Genomic DNA, 19,264 nt, shown 5'->3' with positions numbered 1-19,264 from the left:
ATCATAACCTTATGTTGCTACAAAATAGGGAGATCAGTATTTTTAATGACTTGATGATATTCCAGGGCTTATTATCTTTTTAAAAGTTGAGCAATGTATGTTTGTCATAAGTTTACTGTCATAACTGCCGAGAAGGGTACAGCTCAGTGGCATTTCAAGTTCTCTGCCTGCTGCGCCATCATCATTACAGTCGTCCACAGAACTCGTTTCATTTTACAGAACTGAACACTGTACCAGAAGAATTAATTCCTTCCTTTCTTCCCTTCCCTCACCAAGTACCATTCTACCTCTGTCAGCTATAACACCAGAGGCTGTGCCCAGCCGTCACATCCTATCATGCCTCTCTATCAGTCTTTTGGACCTAGGCCAAGGACCAAGAGAAGGAGACATTCTCAGGATATCTTTAAGATATATATATATCATAACTGCATACATCTTAACTTACAGAGCCTTGTATTCACTGAATGGTATACATGCATGGAGTGCGGAGGGGGGCCCCAGCAGATTGCTACAAGAGGCCTGTAAGGAGCGACTTTAGAGGTCCTTAAGTAGCAGGTGGGGAGGAGGATGGAGGCCTAGGGAGAGGTGGAAAGTGGAGGAAAATCAAAGTGCACAAGCCAATAGATAACAGAGTGGGAAAAAGTGGTAAAACATAGATACACAAACATGAGAACAGAGAAGTAGCCATTGAAACTGAAAAGAAGGGGAAAAAAGTAAGGGATTTTATAGGTCCCAGTGCAAATACATTTGGAAACCTTGTATAACTTTCTAGGGAATATGAATTACTAGAATGGATAGAGATGGAGAGTTTAAGCAGACTGACTTTTGGCAGCTGAAATAGAATACTTATTAGGTACACACACACATACACATATAAGCACAAGACTCAGATTATTTCAAAGATGATTCTACCAAAAATCCATATATTAGGTAGCCTGATATTGCTTTATAAATTATTTTTGGGCACTGGAAATGGAAGAAAATGTCTCCATTGATTTAATGAAGAAAGCATCATTTCAATATAGAAAGACAATGCAAGAAAGGAAACCTCAGATTAACTATATTTATAAATATATATGCAGGGGAACAAAACATAAAACGGTTTGATACCAATGAATTAGCATAACGTTACAAATAAAATTCATGAAGATCAAGTGGAATTAAATCCAAGAAAGCAAAGCTGGATCATTGTTAGGAAATGTGCCCTCGTTGCATTATTAATTGGTCTCAGGAAAAATAATAGAATTATCTTCATAGGTGCTGGGAGGTCTTCCTGTCGAAATTCACCATTTGTTTCTCATGAAATGTTACAGGAAAATGGACTTAACAGTTTCTTAACAAGATTTCATATACATGTGAATATATAGTATCTTCTCTCTCTCTTCGTTCCCGTACCTTTATGCTAAAATAGTAAGGCTACCAGTGATGTTTTTTCTATACCCAGGGTAGAGAGAAGTTCAGGGTTTCTGCTGCTATTCAATAACTCAATGGCCAATGTAAGTAATGCAGTTAAAGTGAAGGTATTGGTTTAGGGGCCAAAACCTAAGGAAATCAGTCAACCCCCCCACCCCCCAAGATGGTAGGTTAGCAAACCCAAGAAACCAAACTAAACAATAAAACCAAACACAGCAGTAGACTTCAAGGTGACAGGATGTAGAACTGTGCGGTGAGGAAATCACCCCGAGTAGCTGCAGATTGACTGTATTTAGGAGAGGGCCTCGTTCTTGTTTGCTGGAGATGTGGTCTTGCTAGATAGCCTGAACCAGCCTTGAAGCCAAGACGAACTTCCTGCCTCAGTGTCATGAGCCCGCTGTGCTAAGACATGAATCTCCACAGTTCATAATTCACTGAATGACAATAGGAGTAACTTAGAGCAGGGTGGAGCCTGGCCTTCACTCTCAGCCACCAAGTGCCGTGATGGCAGGCCCGTACCACTGTGCCTAGAGATGAAAGACACAGCTGCACAAATGGGGAAACAACAACACCTCTTGTTCTTGAACAGAAGGATGGCATTTTAAAGGTGCATTCCCCATTCCTTATAAATACAATGTGATATTGGTAAAAATTCCAACAAGTTATTTACAGGACGTTAGATTACTCATTATTAAAGTTCACATTAGAAACAAATATGCAAGGATCATCAAGAACACACTAAAAATGAAAACTATTAGTGTTCTACAAGACATTAAAAACATCGTAAATCCTATACCGTTGACACATGATGGCGGTGGTTCATGAACAGGGGACAGGTAACAGAAGAGGAAACCCAGAAACCCAACCAGCATAAACATGAGCGTCTGATAAAGATGGACCTGAAACCATGGGACTAAGAGGGACATTGTCCTTCTTTTCCCTACACTAATAAAAAAAGGTGATAAGATACGCAGCCTGTGAAAGCTCCAGCTTAACCATTTTAACTTTACAGTTCAGTGGTGAAAGGTCAGCCATTTTAACTGTACAGTTCAATAGTGACCCTCACAAGGGAGCTTTACTTCTCACTTTTGGAGAGAAAATGGAAGGCCACCTTGCTTACCTAGCAGCTGCTGATCTTCAAGTGTTTCAAGCTCAGAAAAGTGTGTCAAAGCGGAGTATCTTGGAGTGACATGAGCGAACCTCTACAGTTGATTTGGGTTCAGTCATCACTAAATACCTCCAACTGCTTGTCTTTTGGCTTCTGTGAGTAATGCTGACTGGAGCCCGGGTGAACAGACACCAGCCCTGACTTCAGGAGCCATTGTCTTTTCAGACAATGAGATTAGCCTTCCTTGCCCATGCTGACAACATGAAGCATTTGAGACAGGGTCTTAGCTCAGGGTGGCCTCGGGACTCATCCTCCTGCATCCACTTCTCCGGGGGATGAGATCACCGGAATGGTTCACTACACTGGTTAACCTTTTTTTTTTTTCCCCCGAAACAAGACTACACTTTTTATTTTATTTTATGTTTACAGGGTTTTGATGTGCCATGCTTTAATTTCTATCTTCACCCGTGCCGTGGCAGACGCGTGTAAGTCAGAGGACAACGTGCAGGGATCTGTTCTCTCCTTTCGTCCTGTGGGTGCTGGGCACTGAATTCAGGTCACTGGGCTTGGTGGCGAGCATTTGTACCGTCTCGCTCACCGTGCTTCATCACTTTGTTAGGCAATACCGAGTACACCCATGAGGGCAGAGTGAGTGTGCAAAGAGTAAAACAGAAAAACTAGAGTAAACAGAAAATTTAACGCATTTACAATATAAGGATGAATGTTTCGGTTTGGGAATGCGTTCTGATTTGGGAAATGCCAAGGTTTTTCTGTCCTCTTAACCAAAGAGAAAACAGCAGACTCTGTAGGGCCTTACTTCAGCCCATTGGAAAGTGAGATTTTTTTCTTTTTCTTTTAATTTTTTAAATTTCACCTTACATCCCAATTACAGCCCTTCCCCTCTCCTTCCAGTACCATGCTTGCAACTCCCTTCCCCTATTACCCCCTCCCTCACTCCTCAGAGAAGAGGAAGCCCTACCTGGGGACCACCCTACCCTGGGACATCTAGTCCCAGAGGAACTAAGCACATTCTTTCCCACTCAGCCCCCACAAAGCAGTTCCGGTAGGGGAAGGGGATTCAGTGACAGGCAACAGAGTCAGAGACAGCCCATGGTTTAGATTTTTGAAAGGAAGGTCACAGAGTAAGGGTCAGGAGGATGCAAGTTGCTCTTCCTGTTGTAGCCCAGGGACTTCAGAACACTGCCATTCCATAATTTCAAGTTCTCTGAGAGAGTGGGCGGCTCTGGGGACACTTGGCTCTACTGTCTTTGAATTGGATGGCAGAAATACTCTTCCACTCATTTTGACCCATCTTTCCTTACTCGGAAGAGAACTCCTATTCTTTCCTCCCGTTTGCAGATACAATCATTGGTTTGATGGAATGGCTTTGCTTCACCAGTTCAAAATGGAGAGGGGTACAGTGACATACAAGAGCAAGTTTCTACAGAGCGATACATACAAGGCCAACAGTGCGGGAGATAGAATCGTGATCTCAGAATTTGGCACCCTGGCCCTTCCCGACCCATGCAAGAGCATCTTTGAACGTTTCGTGTCAAGGTTTGAGCCACCTAGTAAGCAGCCCTTAAAATGACAATGATCATTCTTTAAATTAGTATTTATATATACTTTTATTTATGTTGATGTGCCTGTGATGGGTGTCCATGAAGGCCAGAGGAAGGGGTTGAATCCCATGGAGCTGGAGGTAGAGATCGTTGTGAGCTGCTCTATGTGGGTGCTAAGAACAGAATTAGGTCTTCTGGATGAGCAATAGTGCTCTTAAGTTTTGAGACATTTCTCCAGCCCTTGAAAAATACACTGTGTGTGTGTGTGTGTGTGTGTGTGTGTGTGTGTGTGTGTGTGTGTGTGGTGTGTTCATGTGAAAGAGAGAGGTGGGCACTGGAATTTTCTCCCTCAGATTATGTGTTCAATGTCTGCTCCCTGGTTTCAGCTATGACCGACAACACCAGCGTCAATTTTGTGCAGTACAAAGGTGATTATTACATGAGCACAGAGACCAATTTTATGAATAAAGTGGACATTGAAACGTTGGAAAGAACAGAAAAGGTAATGTGTGGGCCCACAGTGAATAAAACAGATCCTACTTTTCTTTCTATTCAGAGTACCTTGTAGAATCTAGACAGCTAAAGAAGTCAGAGGTCCATCCCCACCAAGCAAAGGCATCCATTAGGTTACCAGCCCCCTCTGCCATCACTAGACTGGACTGTGGGGTTGGTTTTTCTTAAGGATAAACCCGATCCTTACCTCAGTTTTAGCATCACAAGGACTGGTGTAAGGGAAATACCCCTGACAGGTTCACACTCTTCCTAGGCACAATGACTGTCGGACTAGAGGTCGTATAGACACATATTGCCTTGAAACATTAATTAATAACACTTCAGGACCATTTTGTTTTTGATACAGCATCTTGCACTGTCGTTCAACTTGACCTGGAATTTATCACATACTTTAGACTGGCTTTGAACTTGCGATCCTCCTGCCTCAGCCTCCCAAGTGCTAGGATTACAGGTGTGCCCCTCCCCACCTCAGTGCAAATTTTTAATTTTATTTTTGATTATAATTGTTATGCTTATTTTGAAGTTCGCTGTGATATTAGATAAATCCATACAGAATTTGGGGGGGTGGTGGTGGCTGTGGCACCTTTTTTATTGTTTGGATTTTTCATCTGTTTCTTTTTCTTTAGTAGGAAAGACGATTTAGATTTCTCAGAGGCTTCTCAGATCATACTTACAACATAGATGACAAGGCTTCTGTGATCTATTGCTAATTTATGCTATTATTAAAGATCCATTGTGTATCATTTACAAGTCACACGTGGTCTGAAACCTGCAGGTGGACTGGAGCAAATTCGTTGCTGTGAATGGAGCGACCGCACACCCTCACTATGACCCAGATGGGACAGCATACAATATGGGGAACACCTATGGACCAAGAGGTGATGTGAAGGTGGAGGTGTTTTTAGAAATAACTGGGAGTAAACTTACCCAAAGCTCTATTATATTTAAAATATAGGCATGAAGGTGTCAGAAAACAGCCTCCAAAGAGGCTAGGGATAAGCGAATTTCTCTGTGTTTTCTTCTTTAATCCATACACACCTACTCTCGAAGGCCCCCTATTCTACAAATGAGGTCAGTGAACTCCAGGATGTTTAGGTCATTTGCTTGAGCCGGTTTCCAAGTCTCTGAAGCCAGACCCGAAACCAGGCCTGACTTTACACACAAAGGCTTGCTGTGAGTCATTCTGTTAGCCTGTCCTATTGGTTTTACATCACCAGGCCCAGAAGGCTATGCTGATACATTTAACACCCAGTCTCCACCCAGTCATCATTTCTTCCTCCACTTGCTCAGGGCCTTGAAACTTTTACGCCCACTCTCTCAGGGAAGGCAAATTCGGGCTCCTGTATTTGAGAAGACGCGTCTCTGAACAAGAGTATGTTGGCTGGGGGTATTAGATATGGCTGTCTATCTTGACTAGTAGTCAGACTGTTGTCTCCAACAGTTGTGTTATAGCTTTGGCGAGAAGTTAGTTGGCCTTTCAGGTTGCTCTTCTGTACGTCTACATCTGCACACACGAATGTCTATGAAGAAGATGCCACAGTTTTAGTTTTCATAGGCTTGGGTACAGATGGGATGTCCCTCAGACCCCCCCACCCAGCTTGTTTTCTTTCTTTCGGGGGGGGGGGATTGATTCTCGGAAACTGTTACAGGAACCAGCAGAGATCCTCCTCGGCAAAATAGTTCATCGGGTCTAGTGGCTCAGTAGTTGGTGCCTGTTTCGTTCTGTCCATCAGTTTTTGATCATTAAAAAAAAAAAAAAGATCCACTTCTTTTAACCAGTTTATTTCGAAACTTATGTATAAATATGAAAAGTGCCACTTTTCGCTATATGTTTTAAAATAGTCACCATATCATCAATCTCAACCTAACACGGCTAGGGAATTGTTTAGAATGCTTGCTGTCAGGGTAGATCACTGGACTCCGTCCAGCTGTAGGAATTCTGGTTTAGCAGAACTGAAAAGAGGCCAAGAATCTTTACCGCAGACCCCAGCAGACCTTGGTACACAGAGCCTCTGGATCTCACTGAGAAACCCGGGCTCCAGTCATGGCTGCCAGGCTTGTTCCTCTGCCTCAGCTCCCTGTTCATATAAAGTCCCGGAGACTCTGCCACACCATATTCAAGTGCTGAGCAAGGCAGGGCTACTTTGCATTCCTCAGCCTTCGGGGGTCTTGTAGTTAGAATAGTTCAGTGACTAAGCGTTTACCTTCAGTGAATTGGGTAATTCAATTGCCAACGTTGGGATTCTAACTAAGGCTTGACATGCTTCTCTTTTTAATTTGATTATCTGGTTCAGTGAGGAGGTTTTGAACTGGAATTCAGTGTGGATGTAGGTGTAGGAAGCATGAAGGCCCGGGGTACTACATTTGGGAAGTATAATAATTCTGATTGTAATTTTAAAGTACCTGCAATTAATTTCTACTTTTAGGAACTAAAAAGTGTAGAAAGAGGACTAAGGAATAAATGTGCAAATCGTAACAAAGCTTTATCCTTTTCAGGTAGCTTAAGATCCTCTTTAAAATGTAGCAAAAAAAAATCTTTGAACACTTTATTAACCTAGTTATTTTTTTTAGTACTTAAACTGTGCTCTTCATCTTAATCCATTGCTGTTCTCTCTCTCTCTCTCTCTCTCTCTCTCTCTCTCTCTCTCTCTCTCTTTCTGTACAGAGCATGTTTCCTATATACACAGTGATCTCTCGAAACCCGCCTGTACCTGCACCTTGAACAATTTGTACCCATTGCTCACTCAGTGTTTTTACCAAGACGTCAACAGGCATTGCAAAACCAAACCTTTGATCTTTCCCGCTAAGCTTTCTCAAAACGAGCCTCCTCCATTTCAGTTGATGTCGATACCATCCTTCCAATTGCTAACGGCAATTTGGAATCATTCTTCATGTTTCTCTCTCATATCTGCATCCAGTTAATCAAAAGATTCATCTCAGCAATGACCTTCAAAATCAGCACCTCACATCACTCCTCCTTGGTCACCTCACACCATCACGACATGGCATTTCTCCCAGATACTCTCAAGTCTCTTCCTTGCCTTCTTCAGGTCCACTTGACTGCTGTTGTATGTGTAGTAACCATAAACAGGAATGGCCACCCGTACACAACCATGTTACGTTATAGTTCCTATTGCCATCAGATGCATTGGGGTTTTTTTTGTTTGTTTGTTTTTTGTTTTTTTGCTCATGCGTTTTATTAGAATTTGAATTTTAGAGATGAATAGAATTTATCTGCTCTGTGTACTGCTATAAACACTAATTTGGGATATAGTGTTTAGAATACTTATTTACAGCAGTGTTTGGATTGGTAACCAGTAAATGGCCACAAAGTAAATGAATGAACAAAAAAAAAAAAATCATCGCTGGTTATTTTGCTCCCCATGAACAATCAAGATTGTGAAATTCCGTGTTATGCAAGTTCATCACGTCTTACACTGCAAATTATAATTCCAGGAAGATAATTCAGTATCACTTAAATATTCACCCACCGAGTAGCTACACAAACACTCGTTGTTAGATGACTCATCAGTGAGTACAGCAAGCCCACTAAATACCAAGCCCTTGCAAGGGTTATCGTTCACTCTAGAGTGTAAATAAAGAATGTAAAGGAAGAATTCTCTCTTCTCCAGGTTCTTGCTATAATATTATTCGTGTTCCTCCAAAAAAGAAAGAACCCGGGGAGACGATTCATGGGGCGCAGGTAGTATGTTCTATCGCTTCCTCTGAGAAGATGAAGCCTTCTTACTACCATAGCTTTGGTGAGTCTGTAGACGGGGCTGACTGCACTGGGCTCTGCCTTCGTGTTGCTGTATCAGACAGATTAGTTTTGACAAGTGTCGCCTTGATAATTTAGGAGAGTATTATGATAGTGAGACCCGGATTGCATTAATAGCAGTTAACTTACTCTATCCAGTCATAAATTCCTTACACTAGCCTGCAGACTGCTTGAAGGGACATGGCTACTTCATATAAGTAGTCGCTAGAAATGTTTAGGCAATGCCGAAGTCCTAAAATAAAATACATGAAAAGATCTTGGCTATTTGCATGTGTGTGTGTGTGTGTGTGTGTGTGTGTGTGTGTGTGTGTGTGTGTGTGTGTATGTGTGTGTGTGTGTGTGTGTGTGTGTAACCTTAGGATTGTTTCAGCCTTTAAAAAATAACATCTTGCTAGCTTTTGAGATGATTTAGCCTTTATTCAGAATGTTTACTTTATTATTTACTATAAGTTGCGAAAGCCAAAATATTCCTGGGTCCTTACTCCCAGCGTGTACAGGAAAAGGATTAAGGACTAAATGGGCGGAGCATAAAGAACACTTGAATATTGTTCTTCTTTCTCTTATTCTTAAACCAAAATAATTTAAAGTGGGGGGGGGGAGCAACTAAGAACATTAAACCAAGTGTTCTTAGCAGTTCTCTTTTCTATGGAGAAACAGGAAGTGTGTCCGGTTGAGCCGGGAAAGAGTGAGGTATTGCTGGCTGGCGTCTGCTCAGGTCAGCAGTATCATGCGCAGTCGGTCAGATGGGTCCCCTTCCTGCTACACTTCAGCTCTCTCTAGTTTGCCAAATAACAATTTATCGTCTCCTGGAACCTTTTAGGAATGACAAAAAACTACATAGTCTTTGTCGAACAGCCTCTAAAGATGAAGCTGTGGAAAATAATTACTTCTAAAATCCGGGGAAAGTCCTTCGCCGATGGCATAAGCTGGGAACCCCAGTATAACACGAGATTTCACGTGGTGGATAAGCACACTGGACAGGCTGAGTATCTGAGCCTATTTATAACAAAAATGTCACCCCCCCAGAGCTCAATTTTCACGGGGCTGATTTTTCTCCTTCGCTGGGCATTATTTTTAAAGACGTTTCTAATTAAGGGTGTTATTTTCTTCTGCTGGTTGGGATGGCTGCTTGTTAATCAGCACGGTGGACATTGTGTGTTGGGAAACTGTGTGTGTGGGGGGTGTTTTTCAATGGATTGAATTAGAAGGACACAGGAAGCTCTGTGGTCATGAGTTTTCCCATGCCACAATCGTGCAGAGGGGTGCGGTTTGTGCAGAGCCCTTCTACCACTTCTGCAACAAGACTTTAGGGCTTAAAATGGCTGCTTCTGGGACTTCTTCGTGTGCCAGTACCATTACCCCACTGAAGTCCATGAATGTCGGCTGATTATCTTCTCATATTCCCCAGTAGTATTTGGGGTAATCGTATTTGTCTATGTTTATCTCTAAGGAGATAACATTCTAAATTTAACCTACCCCAATTTCATTACAAAAGTATTTGAATAATGAATGTACTTTTCAATTAGACACTTAATTTATAATAAGCATCATAAGTAACAGTATTTTCTATTAATCTTGTAATTGGGGTCTAGGATCTATTTATCCTGTAAAACATTAGACTGCATTTCAGGAGGGCTTTTAAATTAGTCACAACAGTAGGTTGGTTTGTGTCGAACAGTTTCAGTTCGCTGATTAACATGAAGTGAGAGATGACTTCAGCAAGCAATGCCTAAATTAAAGTACACTTTCTTTCTTTCTTCCTTCCTTCCTTCCTTCCTTCCTTCCTTCCTTCCTTTCTTTTCTTTCTTTCTTTCTTTCTTTTTTTTTTTTTCTTTTCTGTTTTTTTGAGCTGGGGACTGAACCAGGGCCTTGTGCTTGCTAGGCAAGCGCTCTACCACTGAGCTAAATCCCAATCCTGTATACTTGCTTTCATAGTCTGATTTTTTTTTCCTTTATACCTACTGACCATGGCATGTAGGTGGGGGTGCATATCCCTGACCATGGCATGTAGGCGGGCATGTGTATTCTGACATTTCTTCCTTTATCCCCACTGACAATGGCTTGTAAGTGGGCTGTGTATCCTCCTAACTTGAGTTTTGCAGCTTTATTTCTGTAAGGGGACAGAACGGAAGGGAGGGGAAGGGAAAGGAAGGAGAACTGACTGTGTCTCTGCCATGTCCGTGCGTCCTGCAGCCTCTCCCAGGAGTGTACTACAGCAAGCCTTTTCTTACCTATCATCAAATCAATGCCTTCGAGGACCAGGGCTGTATTGTGATTGACCTGTGCTGTGAGGATGATGGGAGAAGCCTAGACATTTACCAACTACAGAATCTCAGGAAAGCTGGAGAAGAGCTCGATCAGGTAAACGTCTTGAACTCCTCTGCCTTCTGAGTGCTGGGCTTAAAGGTGTATGTCCCCATGCCAGGTGTTAATGTTTTACTTTTAAGGACGTTGCTTGCTGTATATTAATGAATGGACTGTTATAGAGCCGTATAAACTTGGGTTTTAACAGCAACAACAACAAAACAAGCAGAAAGCATGGAGCATTTCCCCATGTGCTTCTCTTCCCCAGTTTCCCCAAATTAAATGTTTGTCTTATCTACTGTTATTGTATGCATGTATATGCATATGGCGTGTGTGAGAGAGCTGGGAATTGAACTCAGGCTGTCGGGCTTGTGCAGTAAACCCTTTATCCCTTTGAGCCACTTTCTCACTGGCCCGATATTGGCTTCTTACATTGTTGTAAAACATTTGCCATGGTCAATGAGCTAGTACCTATCTCTTATTACCAACTAGAGTACTCAGTTCTTAGGGCTCACTTTGTGTTAAATAGTCAATCCGATGTCTCTCTAGTTCTGTCTCACAAACTCTGTAGTCCAGACTGACCTTGAACATGCAGCGTCTTCCTTCCTTGATCTCTTGAGTGATTGGGTATAGCTGTGCACCATCATACCCAGCTTAGCCTGAATTACTTCCTCCCTCCCTCCCTCTCCCTCCCCCTCTCCCCTCCCTCTCTCTTTCCCTCTCTCCCTCTCTCTCCCTCTTTCCCTTCCCTCCTTCCTTTGTTCCTTCCTTCCTTCCTTCCAAGTAGTATATGATTATGGTTCCTCCAAGTCTTCCTCTTATGATCTTGATAGTAGTTTATGATGACGATGACGATGATGACGACGACGATGATGATGGTGGTGATGATGCAATAGTGTTTTGTGTGGTTATACTAGTTGACTATGACAAAAGTTATTACAAACATTTTACACAGATTGCATGTAAACATAAACTATCAATAGATGTCTCCTTTAGACAGGTCTCATGAACGGCAGGTTAGCCTTGGACTCATCGTATAGCCAAGACTGGCCTTGAACCCTGGTCCTATTGCCTCTGTCTTCCAAGTTCTGGGATTACTATGGCCATGTGCCAGTACAACCAGCCCTAGATTTTTTTTTTCTAAAAATGTATATTTTGTTAGATTAGGAAAGTTTTCTTTTTATTTCTATATTAATAAGAATATTGGTCATAGATAGATAGATACAACACTTCTTAATTTTTCTCACTATTGAGCGCATCACGTGGCTTTTAGCCGTTGTTTATTAGTGTGCACGGATTCCTTCTTGTAAAAGTGTTTAAACTAGGTATGATGTCAGATGCCTTTAATCCCAGTGAAAGATCCCACGCAGAGAGACCCTTACTCAAGTCTTGGGAAATCGCGGACCCCAGACACAGAGAGACCATTTTGGATGTAATAAGCAAAGGCGAGGTTTATTACGGAGACCTATTACAGAGATCTCCGGGCCGACATGTATCCCACGCAGGAGACAGAGGTGTCGGCCTCGAGAGGCTGGGAGAAAGAGCATTTAAAGGCAGAGGCTGTGAGCCCAGGGGATGGGGGGGATGCACCACAAGTTACAGGATTGTTTTATGGCTCCAGGAGATAAGGGGACGCCAGAAGGTTTTATGGCCCCCTGGTTCCTGGAACAGAGCTATTAAATCAGGAGAAGGGTAGGGTCTTCAGGTCCTCATTATTTTTAAAAGTTTGTCAAAATTGATGAAGCATTTGTATTTGAAACACCTCTGGTTAGGCTTGGGTTGCCCGGTTTCCTGGAATGTTCTCTGCAGGACACAATGGCTGAAAAGCACAAGTAGGGGCTTATCAGGGTCTGGAGGACATCTGGTTAAAGTATGACTCTGAGTAAGCTGGGGGGATGTCTTTGGATGGTTTATGGGTCAGTCCTCGATAGCCTGAGCTGGTTTTTGCATTCCTTTTCTTTATCTTTATGGCCTGCTATTCCCGGCGGCAGGGCTTAGCCCTGAGTTTGTGGCTTTTTGGAGTTTATTCTTTTAATTTTGTATCTCCAAACCTAGAATTCGTATAATTCTCCTTTCACCAGCACTTGGCAGGTAGAGGCAGTCGAGTCTCTCTCGGTTCCTGGCCAATCCGTTTACATAGTGAATTCCAGGCCAGCTGAAGATACATTGTGAGACCCTGTCTTAAAAGAAAAAACAAGTTTAGACTGGTCCTGGTGATGCAGCCCTGTAATCCCAGCTACTTTAGGGGCTGAGGCAGGAGGATCACAGTTCCTGGGTGTTTGCCTGTCTCTGCCTCTCATTTCCCAGGAGAAGCGGGGGTGAGGGGGCGGGGGCATGACAGATATGCTAAGCAAACATCTTACCCTGACTTTGTATTGATTCTGGGAATTCAGACTTAGGTCCGCATTCTTGCATGACAGGCGCCTTTACCCACTAAACCACTGTTCTAGCCTCAAGACTGTTTTCTTTTTTATTATTAAAAGTATAGCCACCCCAGTGGGTGTGGGGTGGTGGTTGTGGTTTTGATTTACATTTCTCAAATGACTAATGGCTTTGAGCTTCTGTTGAGCCTCAGGGGAAGAGTTGCCTGTAACACCTGCCGGTTTTCTTTCCCTCTAAATCTCCACCTCAATGTCTTTCATGATCTCTCTAGCTCATCTTTGCCTCCAAACGCCTATTAGAGGCATTTTTATTCCGATCGCATTCATTCATTCATTCATTCGGATTCATTCATTCATTCATTCATTTATTTTTACACTCTTCTCAGAAGAACAGTTGATTCAAGTCACCTGACCCAACTTTTATCAACATTATTTTGTTTGGTTTAGTTTGGTTTGGCCAAGGTTTTACCAAAGAAAACAATGTTGATAAAAGCTAATTTTTAAAGAGCCAGTCCTCTCCACAAGGAACTAGTCGTGATGCCGTGTGTAACCTGTTATATTCCTGGCAAGTTCAAGACCTGGCTGCTCATTTCAGGGTCTTACTGGGGATCAGGCATGTAGGTGTCCAGGCCTACACAGCTGATTGCAGGCCCTGAAGTTCCAGACCACTAGATGTTAAGTTATTTTTCTTTTTCACTGAAGCCCTGGGCCTTGTCCTTGCTAGGCAAGCATTGTACTATTTACGTCTTTAGTTCGCAGGTGTTCTGTTAAAATCATATCGTTGTCTTTACTGAGTCACTGTACCATTCAAGGCCTCTCCTACTCTTATCAGTTACAACAGACTAAGAAGTCTGTTTCTAGGAACCAGATAAGGTCTTGAAAACTGGCTGTTAGTTGGCCCGTGCCCATCATAAGACACTCAAACGCCATGGTTCCACGTGGAAGGTTTAATGAGAGTAGAAGAAGACAGCAAAAGTGGCTGGCCATGGGCACGTGGAGTGGGAATGAGGGCAAGAACAGGGAAGAACAAAGATCAAGAGGGGAAAGAGAGGGTAAGAGGGAATAAGAGGGAATAAGAGAGGGAGGAGGGGGCAAGCAGCCCCTTTTATAGTGTCAGGCACAGCCGGCTGTTGCCAGGCAACTGTGGTTCGGAGCATACCTGGCTGCTGCCAGGTAGCTGTGGCGGTGGAGCTTAAACAGAATATCAATATTCCCCCATTTTTGTTTACTTAAAAAGAAAAATTAGAGGCGATGGTGCCGCAGGGATAGGGTCGTCATGATCTCTGACTACTTCCTATGTTGGTATCAGGAATTGCCCCTAGCAGCGACACCTTTTGGTCACTGTTGCCATGGCAACGGCCATACATTTCCCAGAAGACTCAATTTGCTCAATTGACCTTTTGGCTCAATTTGCACCTCCACCTGGGAACCCTTATGTCACATTCCAAATAAAAGGCAGATTCCCGGCCCCCTAGGTCTCTTTTTCTCTTCTTTCTCTTGCCCCTTCCCTTGTCTTCTTCCCCCATTAAAATCTCACCACAAAACCCTGTTGGTGTTGGTTTGGTGTGCTCTTTCCCCACGGGCGCGGCCGATGTTCTGATATTATTAACAACACTGGCCTTGCTCGAGAATGTGTGGGGTTTGAGCGGTCTTAGTCTGCTAAGACGGCTCTTTTCTGAACCGGTGACCTCGAAAAGGGGGACCTTCTTTGCTACCGTCTAGTCCTTGGGACCTCTGGCTATTTAATCATTTGCTTATTTTATACTAATTAATAAATACTTAAGTTTGTAGTTTTGACCCCACCACTAGAATCTAATTTTCATGTGTAGTGTCTAAACACTACTTAGCCTACAGTAGCTATTCAGTAGATAGCTATTGAGTGGATGAATTGGAATTATTATTTGCACGATCCTAGTAATGACTGAATTTCAGTCACTGTTTATTATCCTAGGGGTGACCCCCCCCCCCATCTGTCTATTTCTCTCTTCTGCCCAGGTCTATAAGGCAAAGGGAAAGTCTTTCCCTCGAAGATTTGTCTTGCCCTTGGATATCAGTGTGGGTGCCCCCGAGGGAGAGAACCTCAGACCCCTGCCCTATTCTTCAGCCAGTGTCGTGAAACAGGGTGACAGAGAGGTAAGCTCACAGAGGACATTAAACTGAGGTTGGATTTTAGAGACGTCACTTGATTCTTTGGCTGCCCTCAAACGTTTGGTGCCCTGCGGGTTATATAACATTTGGCTGCGCTTGGGTGAGGTCCTGGAAACTTGTTTGCACAAGAGCCACAGAAACTGGGTGGGATGGACACTGTGGTTCATTGTGCTTTCTGTGTCTTGAGCCAGATCTCTGCAGCTGGCCAGTGGTTGTGGGATGTGTGCGTTTTCCAGGTTGACCTGACCATCTGTACCTTCTGGAAAGCCCGCTTTCCCCACGGGAATGTCACTGCCTTGCTTTAGCAGGATAAAGCTCTCCTTCTTGGACCATTTGGGATCTTAGTCACAACTGACACCATCGTTACACGGGCACTCACCATGGAAAGGGGAACATAGTTCTCAGGTCTAGTCACAACTTACAGAGAAATGAAAGAGAAATAAGAGAAAATAAAGGGAATTAAGCGACCACCCTATATCCTTTGGGGATCTCTCTTAGATCTGGTGCTCTCCTGAAAATCTACACCAAGAGGACCTGGAAGAGGAAGGGGGGATTGAATTTCCTCAGATCAACTATGGCGGATTCAGTGGCAAAAAGTATAGTTTCTTCTATGGCTGCGGTTTTCGACATTTGGTGGGGGATTCTCTGATTAAGGTTGACGTGGTGAACAAGACACTAAGGGTAAGGAAATCTCTGCTCTCGTTTTTTTCTAAGACACGTTTTGCCCTTTGAATTCGTTTCTGTTTCAGATGTATTTTTTTTTCAAAAATTTTAATATCTATTTGTTTATTTTACGTATGTGTGTGCAGGAGCCTGCAGGGGTCAAAAGAAACCATTGGATCCCCTGGAGCTGGGGTTACAGGAAGTCGTGGGCTGCTATATGGGTGTTGGGAATCAAACACGGGTCCTCTAAAAGAGTAAACAGTGTTCTTTCTACTGAGCCATTTGCAGCCTGGTTCTTTGAGTCCTTTAATATTACAACAGCTCAGCTATTTTCTTAAGTTTGAGAATCACAGATCATCTAAGCAAGAGGTGATTGATGTCATATTTTGGAGAAATGATGGGGTGAAGGTTGTAGTGACCCCTGTATGTCAGGTTGATGGGAATGACCTTAGATGGGGATCTACAGGCAGCAGACGTTTCTCCTACCTGTATCCAATGCAGTAAGCCTGGGTTTGTGTTTGCTGTGGGAACATTCTGCTGATGGCCCACTTTATTCTGATAGTGTTTCCCAGTCACCTCTCACCTTCCGTCAGATGTCTTTTGTGTGTTGGGGGGAACTCACAGGTTTGGAGAGAAGAAGGCTATTATCCTTCGGAGCCCGTTTTTGTTCCGGTGCCAGGAGCCGATGAAGAAGACAGTGGGGTTATACTCTCTGTGGTGATCACTCCCAACCAGGTAAGTGTATTTACCCATCATTGGTCATGGAAGTGCATCAATGATTTATTGGAGTGTGATATGTAGTGATGCAGCCCATAATTAATTTTGATGCCTTATGGATGGCATCTTCTCCATCCTCTTCTTCTTTTTGCTGTGTAATTTCCCCCACTTTAAAAATCATAGCCGTCTTTGCTTCCAGACCTCCGCCATCATGGGTCGCATGCACGCTCCCGGGAAAGGCCTGTCCCAGTCGGCGCTGCCCTACCGCCGTAGCGTGCTCATGTGGCTGAAGTTGATGTCTGACGACGTGAAAGGAACAAATTTACGAGTTGGCCAAGAAAGGCCTGACTCCTTCCCAGATAGGTGTGATCCTGAGGGACTCACATGGTGTGGCACAGGTCCGTTTTGTGACCGGAAATAAAATCTTGAGAATCCTTAAGTCCAAAGGCCTTGCCCCTGATCTCCCTGAGGATCTCTACCATTTGATTAAGAAAGCAGTTGCTGTCCGAAAGCACCTTGAGAGGAACAGAAAAGATAAGGATGCCAATTCTGCCCGATTCTAATCGAGAGCAGAATTCACCGGCTGCTCGCCACTATAAGACTAAGGGGCGGGGGGGGGGACGGGGTCGGGGGTCGGGGGGTTGGGGATTTAGCTCAGTGGTAGAGCACTTGCCTAGTAAAGCGCAAGGCCCCTGGGTTCGATTCCCAGCTCCGAAAAAAAAGAATTTAAAAAAAAAAAAAAAAAAAAAAAAGATTAAGCGGTGCTCGCACCCAACTGGAAATATGAGTCATCCACAGTCTCTGCTCTAGTGGCATAAATGCTGTTGCCCACACAAGCAATAAAATCACTTTAAGTAAAAAAAAAAAATCATAGCCATACTTTACCACATTTTAAAGTCCTATTTGTAAAATCATAGCCACATGATATCTTCATAGGAGTTTGCTATATACAACACACTTTCCTATGTATTAGGATAATTATTAAGAATTGTGGGATACGCGTGGAGTTTGTCACTTTAAGAAGTTGCAAGCGACTTGCATTTGATCTCACAGTGGTAAAGCACCTGGCTTCTGGCTTGAAGTTCAGACCACCATCTGTGTTTCGAATTTCAGTGAACTGACCTAAAAAAAAGGCCACTATCATAAGCCCTGGCTAGGATCTCAATAACGCTACTTACTGACTTGCCTGGACAATCTTAAAGCAAATGTGTTCACCTCAAGACAAGCTTTGATCAATTATTAGTGGCACCTGGGTATGGGGTTCTGAGCCCTTTAATGGTTTAGGAACAAAAAGTGCTGTGATCAATTAGTAATGTCTGCCAGGGGCTTATTCCATGAGCTTAGCACTCCAGTAATTAGGTCTGCACAAATCTCAGACTGATTTACAAAGCTGATCTTTGTCCAGCTCCCAAGTAACACAAAATGGAAGGGTTTCTAATTTGGGAAAAAGAACTTCCCATGTATTTTACGAGACTTGAAAGCACTGACTAAAAACATTGTTAGACTCAAAGCTGTCTTATGAGGAGGATTGGCACAGTTTTATTTCTTTGCTTCAGGGTGTGAACTTCTTTAGTCGTGGTTTTTGGTCCAGTTCAGTGAGTGGCTGAGTGAGGCTTTGCAGTAGGTGCCAGGAGCAGATATGAACATAAGTAAGAAGACACGCTTTCTCCCTCAGCCAATGGAGATGGATATTCAAGTGAAGAGGGGACGTTCAGTGTTGCGTTCTTTTTCTAGGGTGAAAGCAACTTTCTCCTTGTCTTGGATGCCAAGAACTTCACAGAACTGGGGCGAGCAGAGGTACCTGTGCGGATGCCTTATGGGTTCCACGGCACATTTGTGCCTATCTGATGGCAAACTCAGATAAGGCTTCAATGAGCACATTTCTATGGAAAAGAGAAAATGGTGGGCGTCTTAGGGTTTTACTGCTGTGAACAGACACCATGACCAGGGCACGTCTTAAAAGAACAGCATGTAATTGGGACTGGCTTACAAGGTCAGAGGTTCAGTCCATTATTATCAAGGTGAGAGCATGGTGGCGTCCAGGCAGGCATGGTGCATGCAGAGCTGAGAGTTCAACATCATCATCTGAAGGCTGCTAGTGGAAGACTGGCTTCTTAAAGCCCTCACAGTCACGCACCTACTTCAACAAGGCCACAACTCCTAACAGTGCCACTCCCTGGCCCAAGCATATTCAAACCATGCCAGTGGGTCTCACCCAAAAGCTATTGTAGTTTGGCCCCGACCCTGACCCTGACCCTGACCCTGACCCCTGGTGGGCTCACTGACCCTGACCACCATGGACTCATATTTTACATGATTGTTCCCAGGTTGTGGCACCACTTTGGGAGGCTGTGTAAACTTTTGGGGGTGATGCCCCACAGGCCCCAGGAGCCAGCCTTTGAGGCCCCTGGTTCTCTCATGCTCTCTCTCTGCTTCCTGGCCCACTACTATGTGAACAGCCTTCATTCCATGTTCTCAGCCTTGTGGCTGATGGGGTTTCTCCTCCATGCCTCCCTACTGAGTCCCCTCAGTCTGTGGGCCAAGGATATATTTTCACCTTAAGTTGTTCTGTCAGTTTGAGTTTGCTTTTGGTTTGCAGCAGTGGTGAAGTAATTAATAAAAAAAGAACCCCGATGTATGGCTTTACATTTTTATTAAAACATAATTTGTGAGATAA

At 43.5% G+C, this 19,264-nt stretch overlaps 1 protein-coding gene and 1 pseudogene across 2 annotated transcripts in view; both read left to right on the top strand.

Moving 5' to 3' along the window:
* Positions 1-19,264, top strand: part of Bco2 (beta-carotene oxygenase 2) — a 25,706-nt gene extending 6,442 nt beyond the window's left edge. For both annotated transcript variants that reach the window (XM_032909537.1, XM_032909538.1), the window contains exons 3-12: positions 3,881-4,092; positions 4,470-4,585; positions 5,372-5,474; positions 8,229-8,357; positions 9,195-9,355; positions 10,568-10,735; positions 15,055-15,192; positions 15,706-15,888; positions 16,495-16,605; positions 18,322-19,264. In XM_032909537.1, coding sequence (XP_032765428.1) covers positions 3,881-4,092; positions 4,470-4,585; positions 5,372-5,474; positions 8,229-8,357; positions 9,195-9,355; positions 10,568-10,735; positions 15,055-15,192; positions 15,706-15,888; positions 16,495-16,605; positions 18,322-18,435 — 1,435 coding nt within the window. In that variant the 3' untranslated portion in view covers positions 18,436-19,264. The remainder of the gene's footprint in view (positions 1-3,880; positions 4,093-4,469; positions 4,586-5,371; positions 5,475-8,228; positions 8,358-9,194; positions 9,356-10,567; positions 10,736-15,054; positions 15,193-15,705; positions 15,889-16,494; positions 16,606-18,321) is intronic.
* Positions 16,788-17,405, top strand: LOC116906730 (annotated as a pseudogene).

This window comes from Rattus rattus, chromosome 8 (genome assembly GCF_011064425.1).
Source record: "Rattus rattus isolate New Zealand chromosome 8, Rrattus_CSIRO_v1, whole genome shotgun sequence".
In the NCBI taxonomy this organism is placed as follows: Eukaryota; Metazoa; Chordata; class Mammalia; order Rodentia; family Muridae; genus Rattus; species Rattus rattus.
The sequence above is the reverse complement of the archived record's forward strand: the minus strand, read 5'-3'. Positions and strand labels throughout refer to the sequence as shown.